This window comes from Sciurus vulgaris, assembly GCF_902686455.1.
Source record: "Sciurus vulgaris genome assembly, chromosome: 3".
Classification (NCBI taxonomy): Eukaryota; Metazoa; Chordata; class Mammalia; order Rodentia; family Sciuridae; genus Sciurus; species Sciurus vulgaris.
The window spans coordinates 45,455,280-45,474,060 of record NC_136463.1 but is presented as its reverse complement, the minus strand read 5'-3'; the positions used below and the strand labels follow the sequence as shown (position 1 = coordinate 45,474,060).

General features: G+C 34.6%; 1 protein-coding gene across 23 annotated transcripts in view; it reads left to right on the top strand.

Annotated features, from left to right (window-relative positions):
• NCOR1 (nuclear receptor corepressor 1) overlaps positions 1 to 18,781 on the top strand; it is a gene marked incomplete at its 3' end in the record, with an annotated part of 166,332 nt that overhangs the window by 38,145 nt on the left and 109,406 nt on the right. For all 23 annotated transcript variants that reach the window (XM_079131648.1, XM_079131637.1, XM_079131653.1 and 20 more), the window contains exons 4-5: positions 567 to 759; positions 12,911 to 13,093. In XM_079131648.1, coding sequence (XP_078987774.1) covers positions 567 to 759; positions 12,911 to 13,093 — 376 coding nt within the window. The remainder of the gene's footprint in view (positions 1 to 566; positions 760 to 12,910; positions 13,094 to 18,781) is intronic.

The following is an 18,781-nucleotide window of genomic DNA, read 5'->3' as shown; positions in this document are numbered from 1 at the left end:
TTTCCATGTAGCAGTAGCTAGGTGATTTTTTTTTTCTGCTTATTTTTATTATTGGTTGAAAAATCCTCACATCTGAATTCATTTCTTATGGCATAAGGTTTAAAACTATTTTTGGGGGGTTGGGGTTGTGGCACAGTGGTAGAGTGCTCAACTGGTAGGTGTGAGGTACTGGGTTTGATCCTCAGCATCACATAAAAATAAATAAAATAAATGTACAGTGTCCATCTACAACTAAGAAAAAATTTTAAACTATCTTGTGGTTATCCTTTAGGAACTTATAATTTCTTTTGCAAATCTAAAATCTCTTTTGTCATTTACTTCTGGATTTTTTTTTAAACCATCCTCCCCTTTCCCCCAAAGAATCTGTTATGAAAATTAGAATTAGAAGTTCAATAGTACTCCAGTAAAGTATATATTACTCTGGGTTGTGCGGGAGGGAGACAGGAGTTTACTTTGAAAATAAACACAAATTTTTCATTATTTTAAAGTCTTACCAGGATATTAGAAGGATATTATATATCACTTAAAAATTTTCAAGTGTTTGTTGTTGTTGTTGTATGTATTAGGCCTCAAGAAAGGAGAACTGGATATGAACAGTTTCACCCAGGCCCATCCACAGTGGATCATGATTCACTGGAATCCAAGAGACCACGTCTGGAGCAGGTTTCTGATTCCCATTTTCAGCGTGTCAGTGCTGCGGTTTTACCTTTAGTGCACACACTGCCAGAAGGATTGAGGTCTTCTGCAGATGCTAAGAAGGTAAATATTTGTTCTTTTGCCCTGTGGAGCTGTAGGTCTGTAATGTTTATTTAGCCATATTCAGGCACAGTGCATAAAAAGAAAGTTCATTTACACAAGTCTATAAAGGTTAGTGCTTATGGGAAAGTAAAAATTGTGTTAAACAGAACATAGACTTAGTGCTCTAGACTTTAAAGTCAGTACTTTTGACTTTTCGGGAAATGAAAATAATCTGAGAACAGTGATAAGAAAAACATCTATTGGCTAATTCTCAAAAATTTTATACTGGCTTGTTGCGCTATAAAATGTGGTCAGAGGCACTCCAGACTGTCAGTTTTGTCAAATTTAAATTAAGTTTTAAATAAGCTCCTATAATTTAGTAGCAATTTATTAACTTACTACATAGCAGAAAACACATTTTAGGTCAGGTTTAACTTCAGTTTTTAACAGAAAAAAATTTGCTTCTTAGGTAAGGTTTAACATAGTTTTTAATGTAGAAAAAAAATTTGCTTCTAATTTATATAAATATTGTGTATTTACAGAAAGATTGGAAATTATAGAGAAAAGTGATATAATTTTATAATTTATATGAAAATAATGACCCCCTTATTTTATTAATTTTAAATAATATTATATACATTTACTGTACTTTTTGATATGTATATTTTGGAATGAGTAAATCAAATTAATTAACATATCTGTTACCTCATGTAGTTGCCTTTTTTGTGGTGAGAACATTTAAAATCTCTTAGTAGTTTTCAAGTATATAACACATTATGGTTAACTAGAGTCATTCTGTACAGATGTCACAAAACATAATTCATATTAAAAGTATTTGTTACATTTCAAATAATGCATAGAGTGAGTTTATGAAAGTTCTTTTAAGATCAAACTATTTTTCTTCGTGTTTGTTGTTACCTTTCTTTTGTGAAATATGTCTCTGTATTATGCTTTTGCATTGTTGCTATGTTTATCTTTTTCAGTGGTCTGTTTTGCTTATTAAATCTGCATAGTATGAAGTATCTAACAGTAGGTATTGAGTAAATACTTGTTTAGAATAAACTCCAAAACTCTTAACAGCAGCATATTAACCTCTTTTTACTAACATCTGTTAATGCTTCCCCCACTGTCTTTTGTCTTAAATTGTGTGGTATTTTTTTTGTTTGTTTGTTTGTTTGTTTTTGTTTTTGTTTTTAGTACCAGAGATTGAACCCAGGGGCACTTAACCACTGAGCAACATTCCCAGTCCTTTTTTGTATTTTATTTAGAGACAGAGTCTTGCTGAGTTGCTTAGTGCTTCATTAAGTTGTTGATGCTGGCTTTGAACTCTTGATTCTCCTGCCTCAGCCTCCCCAGCCGCTGGGATTACAGGCATGTGCTACCATGCCTGGCTTTAAATTTGTTTTTTCTTTACAACATACTGAAGTTTAAAATGTTTTTCATGGAGCCAGGTGTGGTGACACATGCCTGTAATCCCTGCTCAGGAGGCTGAGGCAGGAGGATTGAGAGTTCAAAGCCAGCCTCAGCAAAAGTGAGGCATCAAGCAACTCAGTGAGACCCAGTCTCTAAATAAAATACTAAATAGGGCTGGGGATGTGGCTCAGTGGTAGAGTGCCCCGAGCACAGCCCCACTCCTCTGCCGCTAAAAAAAAAGAAAAAAATCTCTTTCCCACAAAGTTTATTTACATCTATGGCTAATTGCCTTTTCTTCCCTGATATCATATGGATAAATACTCACACATTTTCTTTGAGATTTTATACAATGAAAAGTAATTTAAAAGATAGTATGTCTATGCTTTATCTTCAAATAGTTCAAGAAAAAATTGTGTATATAAAGAGGAAGCAAATACAGCATACAACTGGTGAATCTAGATGAAGGATAAATGTGTCAGTTTTATTCATTCAACTTTTATGTAAGTTTTCAAAATAATAAGTCGAATGTTGAAAAGCTCTTGTGGTAAGCCAGCTTCTGGGAAGTTTGAGACACACCTCACCATGTAAAACACTGTATTATAGTCTTTGTGGCTTATAAGAAATGTTTTACTTTATTAAAATAAAAAAGCTTAAACATATAGCAAATAAAGTTCTTCCAAGGCTGAATAATTTACCATAAATGTAATTTGTAGACATACATTTTTTTAGCTGAAAGGGATCTTATTCATTAAAATGTAGCATGTTGGGTCAAAGTAAGACCTATTTCTTCTTTTTTGTCCCCTGCTGCCCCACCACCAGGGATTGATTGAACCCAGGAGTGCTCAAGCATTGAGCCACATTCCCAGCCCTTTGTTTTTTGAGACAGGGTTTTGCTGAGTTGCTTCTAGCCTAAGTTGCTAAGGCTGGCTTTGAATTTGCAATCCTCCTTCCTCAACCTACAAACTGCTAGGATTACAGGTGTGTGCCACCACACTCAGCCCTATTTTCACTTTATAGTTGGGAAACCAATGTTAAGGAAAATTCAGTGACCTAGGTAGAGCCTCCTAAGTTGGAATGAACCCCTAGATACACTTACCCATTCATTTTTCTGTTGTTTTTGATTTTATATTGAATTGTTAGAGTTCATGTTTTCAGATGGTTTTCCCATTTCATTATTTACCTCTTAAATTTAACTTTGATAATCAGAAGATTGGTTTTGATGCATCAATTTTTTTTCTTTTTCTTTCTGTATTTATTTATTTACTTATTTGGTACCAGGGATTGAATTTAGGGGCACTGAACCACACCCCAAGGCCTATTTTGTATTTTATTTAAGAGACAGAGTCTCACAAGTTGCTTAGTGCCTCTCTTTTGCTGAGGCTGATTTTGAACTATCGATCCTCCTGCCTCAGCCTCCTGAGCCACTGGGATTACAGGTGTGTGCCACCACACCTGGCTAGTTTTTTCTTTTTAAGTAGTATATTTGTTATTATCCTTCCCAAGCCCAACATGTGAGTTTTTTTTTGTTTTTTTTTTTTAAGTTTCTTTGTGATTTGTTGATAAGCCTCTTATGTTTGTTATTTCTTGGCTTTTATCTTGATATAAGTTATGAGTAGGAAACTAATTCTTTTTCTTAAAAATAACTGTCTGGATAGTCCATGAAGGTGGGAACTATGGTTCAATTGGTACTTTGTGCCTAGATCCTGTCTAATAAGGATGCACTCAAGGAGTTTTACCTTTTGTTAGATATTTAACCAGAGAGGAAGTCGTGGAAAATATTGATTTGTAATAGCAATTACGAGGGCATATGTCAGAATCACATTTTCAAAATCTGCTGATGAAAATATACTGTTTTGCTTTTATACATATTTATGTAACACTGTTTAGTTCATATGCATATTATAGGAGAATGGTATTAATATAACATGGAAATTTTGATGATTCAGTAAAGATTTTTCTCTGTACATTAATGTTTCAAAGTTTTCAGGAACAAGCTCATAATTAAAGAATACCCTAAAGAAAATTAGCAAATTCTGCATTTAGTCTTCATTTAGTGCAAGAGCAACTGATTTAGTGAATTCAAGAATTGCTATGCCTTGCTGAGTGCAGTGACACACACCTGTCATCTCAGCAACTCAGGAGGCTGAGATAGAAGCATTGCAATTTCAAGGCCAGCTTCAGCAATTAGTGAGGCCCTAAGCAACTTATTGAAACCTTGTCTCAAAAGGAAAGGGCTGGGGATGTGGCTTAGTGATAAAGCACCCCTGTGTTAAATACCTAGTACCAAAAAAAAAAAAAAAGAATAAAAAAGGAAAAGAATTACTATACTTTTCATGGTATTAGTGAAGATTTGAGTGTTTAAAAGATATCACAGAGACATTTCCCCCTATATTTTGTTTTTTAAGGTTGACGAAGATGGTCATACCCCTAATATGATTTATTTTTTTATTAAATTTTTTTTTTATTTTTACAGACTATTTTGATTCATTGTACACGAATGGGGTACAACTTTTCATTTCTATGGTGGTACACAATGTAGAATCACACCATTCATGTAATCATACATATACATAGGGTAATACTGTCTGTTTCATTCTATCATCTTTCCATCCCCCTCTCCCCCCACCCTGTTTTTCGCTACACCATTCAAAGTTCCTTCAATCTTCTCTTCCCTCTGCCACCCCCCTCGTTATATATTGTCATCCACTTATCAGAGAAAACATTTGACCTTTGGTGTTTTGGGCTTAGCCTATTTCACTTAGCATATTTTCCAATTTCATCCATTTACCAGCAAATGCCATAATTTTATTCTTCTTTTTGATTAATATTCCATTGTGTATATATACCACAGTTTCTTTATCCATTCATCAATTAAAGGGCATCTTGGTTGGTTTCACAATCTAGCTGTTGTGAATCAAACTGCCATACGTTGATATGGCTGCATCACTGTAGTATGCTGATTTTAAGTCCTTTGGGTATAAACTGAGGAGTGGGATAGCTGGGTCTAATGGTGGGTCCATTCCAAGTTTTGAGGAATCTCCAAACTGCTTTCCGGAGTGGCTACACCTATTTGCAATTCCACCAGCAATGTACGAGTGTGCCTTTTCCCCCACATCTACACCAGCCTTTATTATTGCTTGTGTTCTTGATAATATCCATTCTAATTGGAGTTAGATGAAATCTTAGGATGGTTTTAATTTGCATTTCTTTAATTACTAGGGATGATGAGCACTTTTTCATATATATGTTGATCACCTGTATATCTTCTGTGAAGTGTCTACCCAGTTCCTTAGCCCATTTATTGATTGGGTTCTTTGTATTTTGGGTGTAAAGTTTTTTAAAGTTCTTTATGAACTTTGGAGATTAGTGCTCTGTCTGAAGTGTGTGTGGAAAAGATTTTCTCCCACTCTGTAGGCTCTTTTCACATTATTGATTGTTTCCTTTTTCGAGAAAAAGCTTTTTAGTTTGAAAACTAAACTAAAACTATATAGTTATAAACTATCCCATTTATTGATTCTTGCATTTATTTCTTGCACTCTGGAGTTCTGTCTTGGTAAGGAAGTATGGTCCTAAGGCAGTGTGATGGAGATTTGGGCCTACTTTTTCTTCTGTTTGGTAAAAGGTCTCGGGCCTAATTCCTAGATCCTTGAGCAATTTTGGGTTGAATTTTGTACTGGGTGAGAGATAAATGTTTAACTTCATTTTATTGCATATGGATTTCCAGTTTCTCCAGTATCATTTGTTGAAGAGACTATCTTTTTTCCATTGTTAAGTTTTTGGCTCTTTTATCTAGTATGAGATAACTGTACTTCTGTGGGTATGTCTTCATGTCTTCTATCCTGTACCATTGATCTACCTGTCTGTTGTGCCAATACCATGCCGTTTTTGTTACTATTGCTCTATAATAGAGTTTAAGGTCTGGTATTTTGGTACCTCCTGCATCACTCTTCCTGCCCAGGATTGCTTTGGCTATTCTGGGTCTTTGCTCTTCCAGATGAATTTCATGATTGCTTTCTCTATTTTTATGAGAAATGTCATTGGAATTTTAATTGGAATTGCATTAAATCTGTATAGCACCTTTGGAAATATGGCCATTTTGATAATATTAAATCTGCCTATCCAGGAACACAGGAGATCTTTCCATCTTCTAAGGTCTTCTTCAATTTCTTTCTTTAATGTTCTGTAGTTTTCATTGTAGAGATCTTTCACCTCTTTGGTTAGATTGATTCTCAAGTATTTTATTTTTTTGAGGCTATTGTGAACAGAGTTGTTATTTATTTCCCTTTCAGATGTTTCATCGCTTATGAATAAAAGTGCATTAGATTTGTCTGTTGATTTTATATCCTACTATTTAGCTGAATTCATTTATGATGTCTAGAAGTTTTCTGGTGGAGTTTTTTGGATCCTATAAATATACAATCATGTCATCAACAAATAGTAACAGCTTGAGTTCTTCTTTTCCTATTCATATCCCTTTAATTTTTTTGGTCTAATTGCTCTGGCTCAAGGACAGTGTTGAATACAAGTGGTGAAGGAGAGCATCCCTGTCTTGTTCCTGTTTTTAAAGGGAATGCTTTCAGTTTTTCTCTATTAAGAATGATTTTGGTCGTGGGCTTTGCATAAATAGCCTTTACAGCGTTGAGGTGTGTTCCTGCTATCTCTATTTTTTCTAGCGTTTTGAGCATGAAGGGGTGTTGTATTTTGTCGAATACTTCCTCTGTGTCAATTTGAAATAATCATATGATTCTTAACCTTAAGTCTATTGATGTGACGAATTACCTTTATTGATTTTCGGATGTTGAACCAACCTTTCAACCCTAGGGTGAACCCCACTTGATCATGGTGCACTGTCTTCTTAATATGTTTTTGTATGCGATTTGCCAGAATTTTGTTAAGGATTTTTATGTCTATATTCATTAAGGATATTGGTCTAAAATTTTCTTTCCTTGATGTGTCTTTATCTGGTTTGGGTATGAGGGTGATAGTAGCTTCATAGAATGAGTTTGGAAGGGTGAAAGGTTCCCTCCTTTTCTGTTTCCTGGAATACTTTTAGGAGTATTGGAATGAGTTCTTCTTTGAAGGTCTTGTAGAACTCAGCTGAGAATCTGTCTGGTCCTGGGCTTTTCTTGGATGGTAGGCTTTTGATGACTTATTCTGTTTCATTGCTTGAAATTGATCTGTTTAAATTGTGTATGTCCTCCTGGTTCAGTTTGGGAGGAGCATATGTCTTCATCGATGTCTTCCATATTTTCTATTTTGTTGGAGTGTAGAGTTTCAACATAGCTTCTCATTATGTTAATGTATTTCAGTGGTGTCTGTTGTGATATTTCCTTTTTCATCATGAATTTTAGTAATTTGAGTTTTCTCTCTCCTGTGTGGCTAAGGATTTATCTGTTTTATTTACTTTGTCAAAGAACCAACTTTGTGTTTTGTCAGTTTTTTCAGTTGTTTCTTTTGTTTCAGTTTCATTAATTTCACCTCTGATTTTAATTATTTCCTGTATTCTGCTACTTTGTTGTTTCGTTCTTTTTTTCCTAGGGCTTTGAGATGTAATGTTAGGTCATTTAGTTGTTGACTTTTTATGCTTTTCTTGAATGCGCTCCATGCAGTGAATTTTCCTCTTAGTGCTGCTTTCATTGTGTCCAGGAGATTTTGATATGTTTTATCGTTGTTCTCATTTACCTCTAAGAATTTATCTCCTCCCTGATGTTTTCTGTTATCCATGTTTCATTCAATAGCATATTATTTAGTCTCCAGGTGTTGGAGTAATTTCTGTTTTTTATTTTATCATTGATTTCTAATTTCATTCCTTAATGATCTGATAGAATACAAGGTTGTATCTCTTATTTCTTGGATTTCCTAAGGGCTGCTTTGTGGTATAACATATGGTCTGTTTTAGAGAAGATCCATGTGCTGCTGAGAAGAAAGTGTTATTTGCTCATTGATGGATGGAATATTCTGTATATGTCTATTAGGTCTAAGTTATTGATTGTGTCATTGAGTTCTATGGTTTCTTTGTTTAGTTTTTGTTTGGAAGATTTATCCAGTGATGACAGTGGTGTGTTAAAGTCACCCAGAATTATTATGTTGTGGTCTATCTGATTCCTGGACTTGAGAAGGACTTGTTTGATGTACATGGATGCACCATTGTTTGGGTCATAAATATTTGCAATCATTATGTCTTCCTCATTTATGGTTCCTTTGAACAGTATGACATGTCTTTCTTTATCCCTTTTGACTAACTTTGGCTTGATGTCCACTTTATCTGAAATAAGGATAGAAACCCCCACTTTTTTACTGAGTCCATGTGCATGATAGGTTTTTTCCCATCCTTTCACCTTTACTCTGTGGGTATCTTTTTCTATGAGAGAAGGCTCTTGAAGGCAGCATATTTTTGAGTCTTTCTTTTTAATCCACTCTGCAGGTCTGTGTCTTTTGATTAATGAATTTCTTCGGTCATTAACGTTAAGGGTTATTATTGAGATTATATATGATTTGTATTCCTAGTCATTTGGACTGATTTTTGGTTTTTAGCTTGACTTGGTTTCTCCTTTTATTGTTTTTTCCTTTAAGGTAGTTCCTCCCTTTGCTGACTTACATTGCTCTTTTTCATTTCCTCCTTATGAAATATTTTGCTGAGAATATTCTGTAGCACAGGCTTTCTATTTGTAAATTCTTTTACCTTTGTTTATCATAGAAGGATTTTATTTCGTCTTCAAATCTGAAGGTTAGTTTTGCAGGGATTCTTGGTTGGGAACCGTGTTCTTTCAGAGCTTGAAATATGTTGTTCTAGGCCCTTCTAGTTTTAGGGTCTGGGCTGATAAATCTGCTGATGTCCATATTGGTTTCCCCCTATATGTAATCTGCTGCTTTTCTCTCACAGCCTTCAAAATCCTTTTTTTTTTTTTTTTTTTGTATGTTAGGCATTTTCATTATAATGTGCCTTGTGTGGATCTGTTGTTATTTTCTACATTTGGTGTTGTGTAAGCCTCTTGTATTTGATTTTCCATTTCATTCTTCAGGTTTGGGAAATTTTTTGATATTATTTTATTGATTAGGTTGTTCATTCCTTTGGTTTGTATCTCTGTGTCTTCCTTGATCCCGATAATTCTTAAATTTGGTCTTTTCATGATATCCCATAGTTCTTGGAGGTTTCATTTACAAATTCTTATCATCTTCTCTGTTTGGACAACTTTATTTTCAAGATAAAATATTTTGTCTTCATTGTCTGAGGTTCTGTCTTCCAAGTGATCTAGTCTGTTGGTGATGCTTTCCATTGAGTTTTTTATTTGGTTTATTGTTTCCTTCATTGCAAGGATTCCTGTTTTTTTTTTTTTTTTTTTTTTGAGACTCAATCTCTTTGTTGAGATTCCTGCAGTTGCTCTTTCAACAGCTTATTAGAGTGATCATTCATTGCCTGCATTTGCTCTCATATGTCATCCTTTGCTTCATGAATCATTTTAATTATGTACATTCTGAACTCCTTTTCTGACATTTCTTCTACCATGTTGTCACTGGATTTTTATTAATATAGAATTTAGGTTTGTTTGGGTCATTTTCTTCCCTTGTTTTTTCATGTTTTCACCTATCTTCCCCTCTGGCAGCGCAGATCTGGGGTATTGCAGTTTCCCCCTATAGGCTTATAGTGAACCTATAGGTTTCCAAAATCTCTTCTTTAAGGGGGAGATCAATGTTAGTAGTGCCCAGTAAAGACAATATGCAGCCATAAACCAAATAGCCCCTATGAAGACATTAATAATATTGTCATAATAAACAGAATGAGTTAAATTATTATCTACAGTATATCAAAAGTCTGCAGTTTCCAATGGAAGATGAAGAGGATGGGGTGGGGTGTAGGACGTAACTGTTAATGGGATAAGAAAAGAGTATATAGAAGTTCTATATCACAGAAAGAGTGAAACTGTAATCAAAAGAAGTTGGTTGTTAGCATGAGAATAGAGGGAAAGAGACTCTGAAGAAACAGGTAAAAAAAAGGAAAATAGAGCAAGAAAAACAAAGAAAGAAAAACTTAAAAGTTTTCAAAAAGGAGAGAAAAAAGAAAAAAAAAATCTACACTATAACAATCCTATAGTCTCAAAACCTCCATGTCTTTAGTAGCCTGATGCATGAGAGGTACCTGATAATGAATGAGCTTCCAGTCTGTAGCAGGTGTCTCAAGATGGGATTTGCCCCACCTAAAGATGGGCGCTACCACTTCCAGGATAATGCAAGATGACTGCTCTGGCTTCCAAATGTGTTGGCAAATGGGAAGCTGCAGCTTGGGGTGTGGATGTGGTCAGCCATGGGTCCTAGAGATGGGGTATGCTTGGTCTGGCAGGGTGGGTGTTGTGGGTCTGATTGAGGGGTCTTGGAGGCAGGGTGTGTTTCTTTGGGCTGAGGGGTCCCAGCGACAGGGCTTGATCAGTCCAGGTGGGGGTCCTGCAGGTCCTGGCTGTTGTCTCAAAATGGCGGCAACCACATGTAACCAAACCTGCAGGTTACTATGACAGTGGACTTCCAGGCAACAGCAGGCAGCTGGTGATCCACTTGGCAGTGTACAGTCGGTTTGCTGGCTACTGGCGGATGATCAGCAGGTGGACCTTGGGCGGTAGGTGATGGGTAGGTGAAAGGGCAGGCAAGAGGCAGGGAAATGGCACATGATAGGTGTCAATCGGTGAGCAGTCTGCACTCAAAAAGTAGTCGATATGCTGGCAGACTGCAGGTGATCCCAGTGGACAAATGGGATAAACAGCAGGGGATTGATAAGCAGTAAAGACTGCCTCACCAAGAAACAAATATCCTCTGCTTGAAACCCAGGTTACAGAGCGACCAAGGAATGTAGCCACCCTTTAGTCTGCCAGCTTGGATCCTCCTCTGATTTCTTAATTTGAAGTCACTGTTTTCTTTTGAAAGCTAGTAACTTTAAGAATTTATATCTTGGGCTGGGGATGTAGCTCAGTTAGTAGAGTGCTTGCCTTCCAAGCACAAGGGGCCCTGGGTTCAATCCCCAGCACTGCCCAAAAAAAAAAAAAAAAAAAAGAATTTATATCTTAACAGAGAAGATATGTTCAGGATTTAAGACTGCAAGAAATAAAGTACATACTAAACCCAAATTATAGAGGAATTTAACTGTATTATTGAGGTCTATTGTTATTTTAAAATTTTTTTCAGATTTGTGTGTGTGTGTGTATGTATGCATATGCTTTCTTTGGAGGGGTTCTAGACATAGAATCTAGTACATTGTGCATGTTAGGCAGGCATTTTACTACTGGAGTATAATCTTGGCCTATTGTTTTTATTATTAAGGCTTTCCTTATAGAGTTTTATAGCAACCTTCTTTTCTCCAAAAGTCCCTTTATATTAAGTTCATGCTACATCAGGGTATGAGGCTTTTTAGGCTTTTTAGCAATGTATATGTTATGTTTTAGGTGCAATCGCTGTAGGAAAATGGTTTGAACAATTATTCAGGTATCTCTTCTGTACATTCTTGGTTCAGAGTTAGTAATTTTTCAGTTAATTATTTAATACCTATTAGGTTTTGTTTGGTTTTTGACCAGGGATTGAACTCAGAGGTGCTTGACCACTGAGCCACATCCACAGCCCTTTTTTATATTTTATTTGGAGACAGGGTCTTGCTCAGTTGCTTAGGGCTTTGCTGAGTTGCTGATGCTGTCTTTGAACTTAAGATTCTCCTGCCTCGGCCTTCTGAGCTGCTGGTTGTTCCTTTCCATACCTAGCTCGTTATTTGATGCCTGTTAGGTTTTTACAGTTTCACATATCATTCTCATTCGGGGCTTCTCATAGCCTAAAGAAATCTAGAACCTCAATCTAAAATTTGTTTTATGACTTTGCTTATATCTTTACCTCAGTCTAGAAATTAATTTGTGATTTTGTGTGTGTATTGTGATAGTAGATTTTGGGTGGAGGGGCTCTCATTCTTTTGCAGATTTGTCAGTGGAGTGGATGAAGTTTTTCTTTCTTTTTTTTTGGTGAGAAGTAAGATGCTGTTTTGGGGGGATTTTTTGCTAAAAAGAGAGATATTACATGTATCGTAGTATGGGCAGGCTTAGTTGCCCTTTATGAAGTTACACCTAGAAATGAAATGGTAAGAACGAAAGTTTCTATGTCTGACTTCTCCGCCTCAGTTTTGGTCCTTAGAAAGCCTGAAAACTGCGTGCGCATGTGTGTTATTGGGGATTGAACCCAGGACCTTATTACATGCTAAACATATAAATCCTCTACCACTGAGCTACACCCCCAGGATCTGAAAAATTTTTTGATACAAATTCTTGGCCTTATCATAGCTATTAAGTTTGGTGGACACACAGTTTTTACCTGGAGGAACCCTGTTTCTACCTTACTCTTATTTTGAAGAGCTGTTGCAAGGAAATGACTGAATATTGATCTCTTTCTTTCCTTTTCTTTCCCTAGAAATTCTCAGTAGTATCAATATTATTCAACTGAAGACTGATCAACCACCTGGCTACCTCACTCACTATGTATAACTTTTAGGGCCTTCAAAATAGTGAATGATTCCTCTAAGCTATAAAAGTTCTATAAACATCTGTGGAATTTGTGTATATATTTGCATTTGTGTGTAGATATGAAAATTGGTAGTAAGACACTGCCATTAGGGAAGTAGTACATATGGCTCTTCTGTATTTTAAAATTGACTTTTCAATTAAGCCATCTTGACTCTTAAATAGCCAGTGTGCTGTTAGTAGAAATAAATTGTTGGTCTTGATTTTCTTCTTTAAAGGATCCAGCATTTGGAGGCAAACATGAAGCTCCATCCTCTCCAATCTCTGGGCAACCATGTGGAGATGATCAAAATGCTTCCCCTTCAAAACTTTCAAAAGAAGAGTTAATACAGAGTATGGATCGTGTAGATAGAGAAATTGCAAAAGTAGAACAGCAGATCCTTAAACTGAAAAAGAAACAAGTAAGTGTTTTTACTTCTTAACATATTCTAGTGTGTGGTTTTTTTTCCCTAAAGAAGGTAATGTTGATTTTCCATATTTTAGAACTTTTTATAAAAGCAGTCATTCCTTAAATAGTCTGTGACTTGCTTTTTTGGCTATTAGTTTTCTTAGTTTCATCCATTCATTTCCCCTGCTGTACTGTCTGATTATATGGTCTTTGAGTGTACTATATGATGCCAAATTTGTTAAAATGAGAGTACAAGTTTACATTCCCATTGATAGCATGTATGTATATTAGTTTATGCACATCCTTGTCTTTACTTGATATATATATATTTCATTTAGATGTGAAATAGTTCTCACTGTTTTTTTTTTTTTAATGACATTTTTAGTTGTTGATGGACATAATACCTTTGTTTTGTTTATTTAGGGTTTTTTTTTGTTAATGTGGTGCTGGGGATCGAACCTGGTGCCTCACACGTGCTAGGCAAGTGCTCTACCACAGCCTCTATCACAGCCACAATCCCAGCCATTCTCTGTGGTTTTAATTTACATTTCCTTGATGAGGAATGAGGCTGAGTTAATTTTCACTTGTTTGTGGCTTGTGTTCCTAATGTGTATCATTCTAGTCTTATATTATCTTAAGTTGTTCATTCTTTTCTTTTCTTTTCTTTATTTCCTGCCAGCTATGGTATTCCAAGCCTGTAATCCCAGCTACTTGGTAGGCCAAGGCAGGAGGATCACAGTTTTTTGGGGTTTTTTTGTTTTTTAATTGCACATCACTCCTTTATTATACTGATCTGGAAAAAAATTTAGTACAGTTATACTTAAAATGAGTACTGGGCCTGTGTGGCAGGGCCATGCAACTGCAACATGGATCACAGTTTTGAGGCCAGCCTCAGCAAGTTATTGAGACCCTATCTCACAAGAAAAAGAGTTGAGGATGTAGTTTAGTGGTAAAGCACTTGCCTAGCATGTGTTAACCCCTGGGTTTAATCCCCAGTACAGCAAAAAATGGAAAGAAAGAAAAAAAAAGATTTCTTTAAGACTCTTTTGTCTGTTATGTACATCACAGATATCATTTAAATTGTGGTTTTGTCATTTTATTCTTTTTCAGTAGTTTTTTTGAGGAAGGTTTTTGTTTTGTTTTGTTTTGTTTTTTTTAAATGGGACGATGGTGTGCCTTGATATGTTATCTAGACTGATCCCTAATTCCAGAACTCAAGTGTTCCTCCTGCCTCAGCTCCTAAGTAGCTATGACTACAGATATAAGCTCAGTGAGAACTTTTTAAGGATTAAAATTATATTTCATATACCACAGTATTTAACCTTTCAAAGTATACAATTAAGTACTTGTGATATATTTATAAAGGTGTGCCATCATTACTACTTCCAGATGTCTAATTAATTTTTATCACTTTAAAACAAAGACTCATATCAGTTACTCCCCATTTTCCTCATTTTCATCCTCTGGCTGCCCCTCAACTGTTTATCTCTATGACTTGCCTGTTCTGGACATTTTAGCATATAGGAATCTAAAATATTTATTTAGCATGTTTTCAAGATTCATCCATGGTGTACCTTGTATTAGTTTCTGTGACTGAGTAATAATCCCATTGCTTTGGTATGTTTTATTTATTCATTCATTAGTTGGTAAACATTAGGTTGTGTCTCCTTTTTGAATATTATGAATAATGCTTATATGATATTTATATTTTTGCCTTGACCTTTTTTTCCTCCTTTGAATATACCTAGGAGTGGAATTGTTGGACCATGTGGTAAATCCATTTAAATGTTTGAGGAAGTTCTAAACTGTCTTTCAAAGTGGCTGAACCATTTTACATTCCCTCCAGAAGTTTAGAAGTGTTCCATTTTTTCTGTCTCCTTGTCAGTGGTGTTTTTTTGATGAACAGAATTTTTTTTAGGTCTTAGGAATGAGGTAGTTTATTATATTCTTATAAGTTTTACAGTTTTGCTTTCCACATTATTCTTTAATCTACTGGCAGTTATCTTTGTCAGCTGTAAGGTAAGGGTCATTTTTTTTCATGTGTGAATGATTAACTTAAAAGTCCATTCCCTTCCCCAATTGTATTGACTCTATTATAATTAATGTTTATATCTATAAATAGATTGCTTGCTGGGCTTTGTGTTCCTTTCTACTGGTATTGTCTTCTTAGTTTCTCCTAGCTATTAGAGATTTATAGTAATTCCTATTCAGTAAGGTAAGCCCCACTTCTATAAACATTTTAGCTACTAAATATTTTTTGTATCTCATATAACTTTTAGGATCACATGTTCATTTCCTCAAAAATTCTTCCTGAAATTTTAGTTGGCATCATATAGAATGTAGAGATCAGTTTTGGGGGATGATGTATTTATTTTTTGCATACTGGGTATTGAACCCAGGACCTTACTCATAGTAGATAAGTGCTCTAACAATGAGCTATATGTCCAGCTCAGAAAAGATAGCTTAATGATATTGAATCATTACAATCCATGAATATAGTATACTTTTCCTTTTTTTTTTTTAGTTTTTTCATGTTTTATTTATTTTTATTTTATTTCATTTTTTTATGATTCTGGGTATTGAACTCTTAGGGCCTTACATATGCCAGTCAAGTGCTGTACCACTGAGTTACACTCCAGCCCTTTTGAAAGTTTGAGAAAAGATCTTATTAAGTTGCCTAGGCTGACCTTGAACTTATGATCCTTCTCCTTCAGTCTGCTGAGTCACTGGGATTGCAGGTGCCTGCCATTGTACCCAGTTCATGTTTTAATTTTGTCCAAAAATACTTTATATACCTTGTGTTAGAGTCAGCTTAGTACTTTATATTTTTATGTTATTGTTAATATCTTTGTAAAATTTTTATTTTTCTTAGCATTGCATTTAACTTCTTTTATATTGACTAGGAACTTCTCAAAATTATTGCTTTTATGCTAATGATTTATAGATTCTTTTGGGCTTTCTATATGGATAATAGTCATATCGACATTTTAAAAAAATAACATTTTTGTTTCTACCTTTCCAGTTTTATCCCTTTTATTTTTCTATTGTCTTATTGCTCTAGTTCAGATATTTAAAGTGGTAATTGTTCGTTGCTGGTTTTAAAGACATATCTTTCACATTTTATCATTAAGTTAAGTTTTTTGTGGGCACTCTTACTCGGGTTGGAAAATTTTCTTCTATACCAATGTGCAGATTTTTTAATCATGATGGTATGTTGAGTTATACCATCTTTTTACATGTTTGCTGAAAATCTTTCTCCTTTAATGTCTCTATATAATGAATTCATTCTAGTTTAAAATCACCTGTGCATTTCTTTGTCCATCCTTAGTCATGATACTTTCTTTATCTCTTTCTTAAAATTAATTGCTGAATTTAATTTAGCAATGCGTATTTTGAGTTTTGTTGTGTTTTGCAATATTGATGATTAAACCCTGGGCCTCACATGTGCTAGGCAAGTGCTCTATCCTCAGCCCTTTTTAAATGTTATTTTTGAGATAGGGTCTTGCTAAATTGCCCAGCTTTTAGTAATCTAGCAGATTGCTGGAGGTTGAATGGCAGTAGCTAATAATTTTTTTTGGTATCAGGGATTGAACTGAGGGACACTTAACCACTGAACCACATCCCTAGCCCTTTTTTGTGTTTTATTTAGAGACAGGGTCTAACTGAGTTGCTTAGGTTCTTACTGAGTTGCTGAGGCTGGCTTTGACCTCGCCATCCTCCTGCCTCAGCCTCCCAAGCCACTGGGATTACAGGTGTATGCCACCGTGCCCTGCTGCTAATAAAAGTTTTTTTTTTTTTAAAGGTTTGACTGACTAGGAAACTAATAATCTTTAAAAAAGTATACACCTAAAATTAAGGACTTAAAAATAGACAATATAAAAACTGACAACTCCTTGGTAAAATGGAAAAATCTAAAATCCTAGTGGTAATTGATATGTTGCCAACAAAACTAAGAAATGATATGTAAGTTTTTGAAAACTAAAAAATACAAATTATTTTTAAGCATAACCAGAATATCTTTGAAAACTGATCATCACAGTAGGCAAAAAATTAACCAAAAATCTCAAGACCGGACTAAAGATCACATTCTCTACCAAAATAAAGTTGGAAATCAACCAAAAATAACCCAGAAGAAATCATGTACCTAGAATATTTATAAAACAATAATTAAAACACTAGTCAAAAATTATAATGGATGAAAAATGTTTTGCAAATTAAAACTGTGGAATGCAACTAAATGGAGTAAATAGAAAGAAAAGAAAGAAAGCTAAAAGATGAATGTGTTAAGTATCCAAGTTAAGACATTATAAAAGAATAGAATAAAACCAAAGAAAGGAAATAAGAAGCAGAAACATTGTGTAGAGAATACGATTACATTCCCAAAAATGTGGGCAAAAAAAAAAAAATTATTCCCAGAAGAAATAAAACCAGATTTTAAAATATAATTGAATCATTAGTAAAATTTTTCACATGCAAAAATAAATCTGCACTAAACGCAACTGATTTTACCATTGTTTAAATTCTGCCAAATGCTCAAATGATTACAATCTCAAACTGTTTCAGAGCTTAGAAATGGTACAATACAGGCTGGGGATGTAACTGGTGATTTAAAATTAGGACAAGTGAGGTGGCTCACTATATTGAGATTTTGTGTGTGTGTGTGCATCTAGAGATAGAATGTCTGTAGCCACTATAAAGTCTTTTTCTCTTCCGATCTCTTATGCAACCATTATCATGTATTTTAGTTCTCAGTTTTTCTAAACTGCTGAAGACATTATTTCTCATTTGTATCCAGTGATCCTTTAGGTTTAACCACATATTTGTCATCCTTATTTGTACATCTTTCTTTTTTAACTCAGATCTTCCATCTGGGGGAACACCTTTCTGCTTGAAGAATATTTTAATAGTTGGCAAAGTCAGTGACTTACATATTATCTTTTTCTTAAACCTGGTAATTGAAAAATAGTTCTATATGATAATATGGTCATTTTCTGTAAGTACCCTGTCTTCTGGCTTTCATTTTAAAACATTAGCCCTTAGTCTAATTTTTAATCCTTTGTAGATTATCTGAATTTTATCTCTGCTTTCTTTCAATATCTTCTTTTTTGGGGGATTCTCTTATTTTGATTCTGATACATTTAGGTGTGGGTTTTTTGTTTTTAATAAATGCTGCATGAGATTTATTTATAAGGGTTAGAAGTTTTTGTTTTTTTTTTAATCAGTTCTGGAAAATTCCTAGCCTTCATCATTATGGTCATGATTATTTTATGTTGCTGGAGATCAAAGCCAGGACCTCATATATGCTGGGCAAGTGTTCTACCACTGAAGTATATCCCTCGCTTCATTATCTTTTTTACAAAATCCTTTGTAACAGTTTCTTTTTCTTCTGAAATTCTAGTTAGGTGTCTTATCGAATCATTCCTGTCTTCTGTGTCTCTTACTTGCATCTACTTCCCATGCTTTACTTGTTTTGAGTTTCATTCTGGGCAGTTTCTTCAGTCTGTCATCTAACTTACATTTCTTTTTTCAATTATATTTAATCTTTTGTCAAATCTGCCTTTAATTGCAAGAATTATATTGTTTTTATTTCTGGAATTTCTATCTGGTTCCTTTTCAAATTTGATCAGTCATTTTTTTAATACCCTCTTGATATTATTAAGCATATTGAATTTTAATAATATTGTCTAATGATTGCTATTAA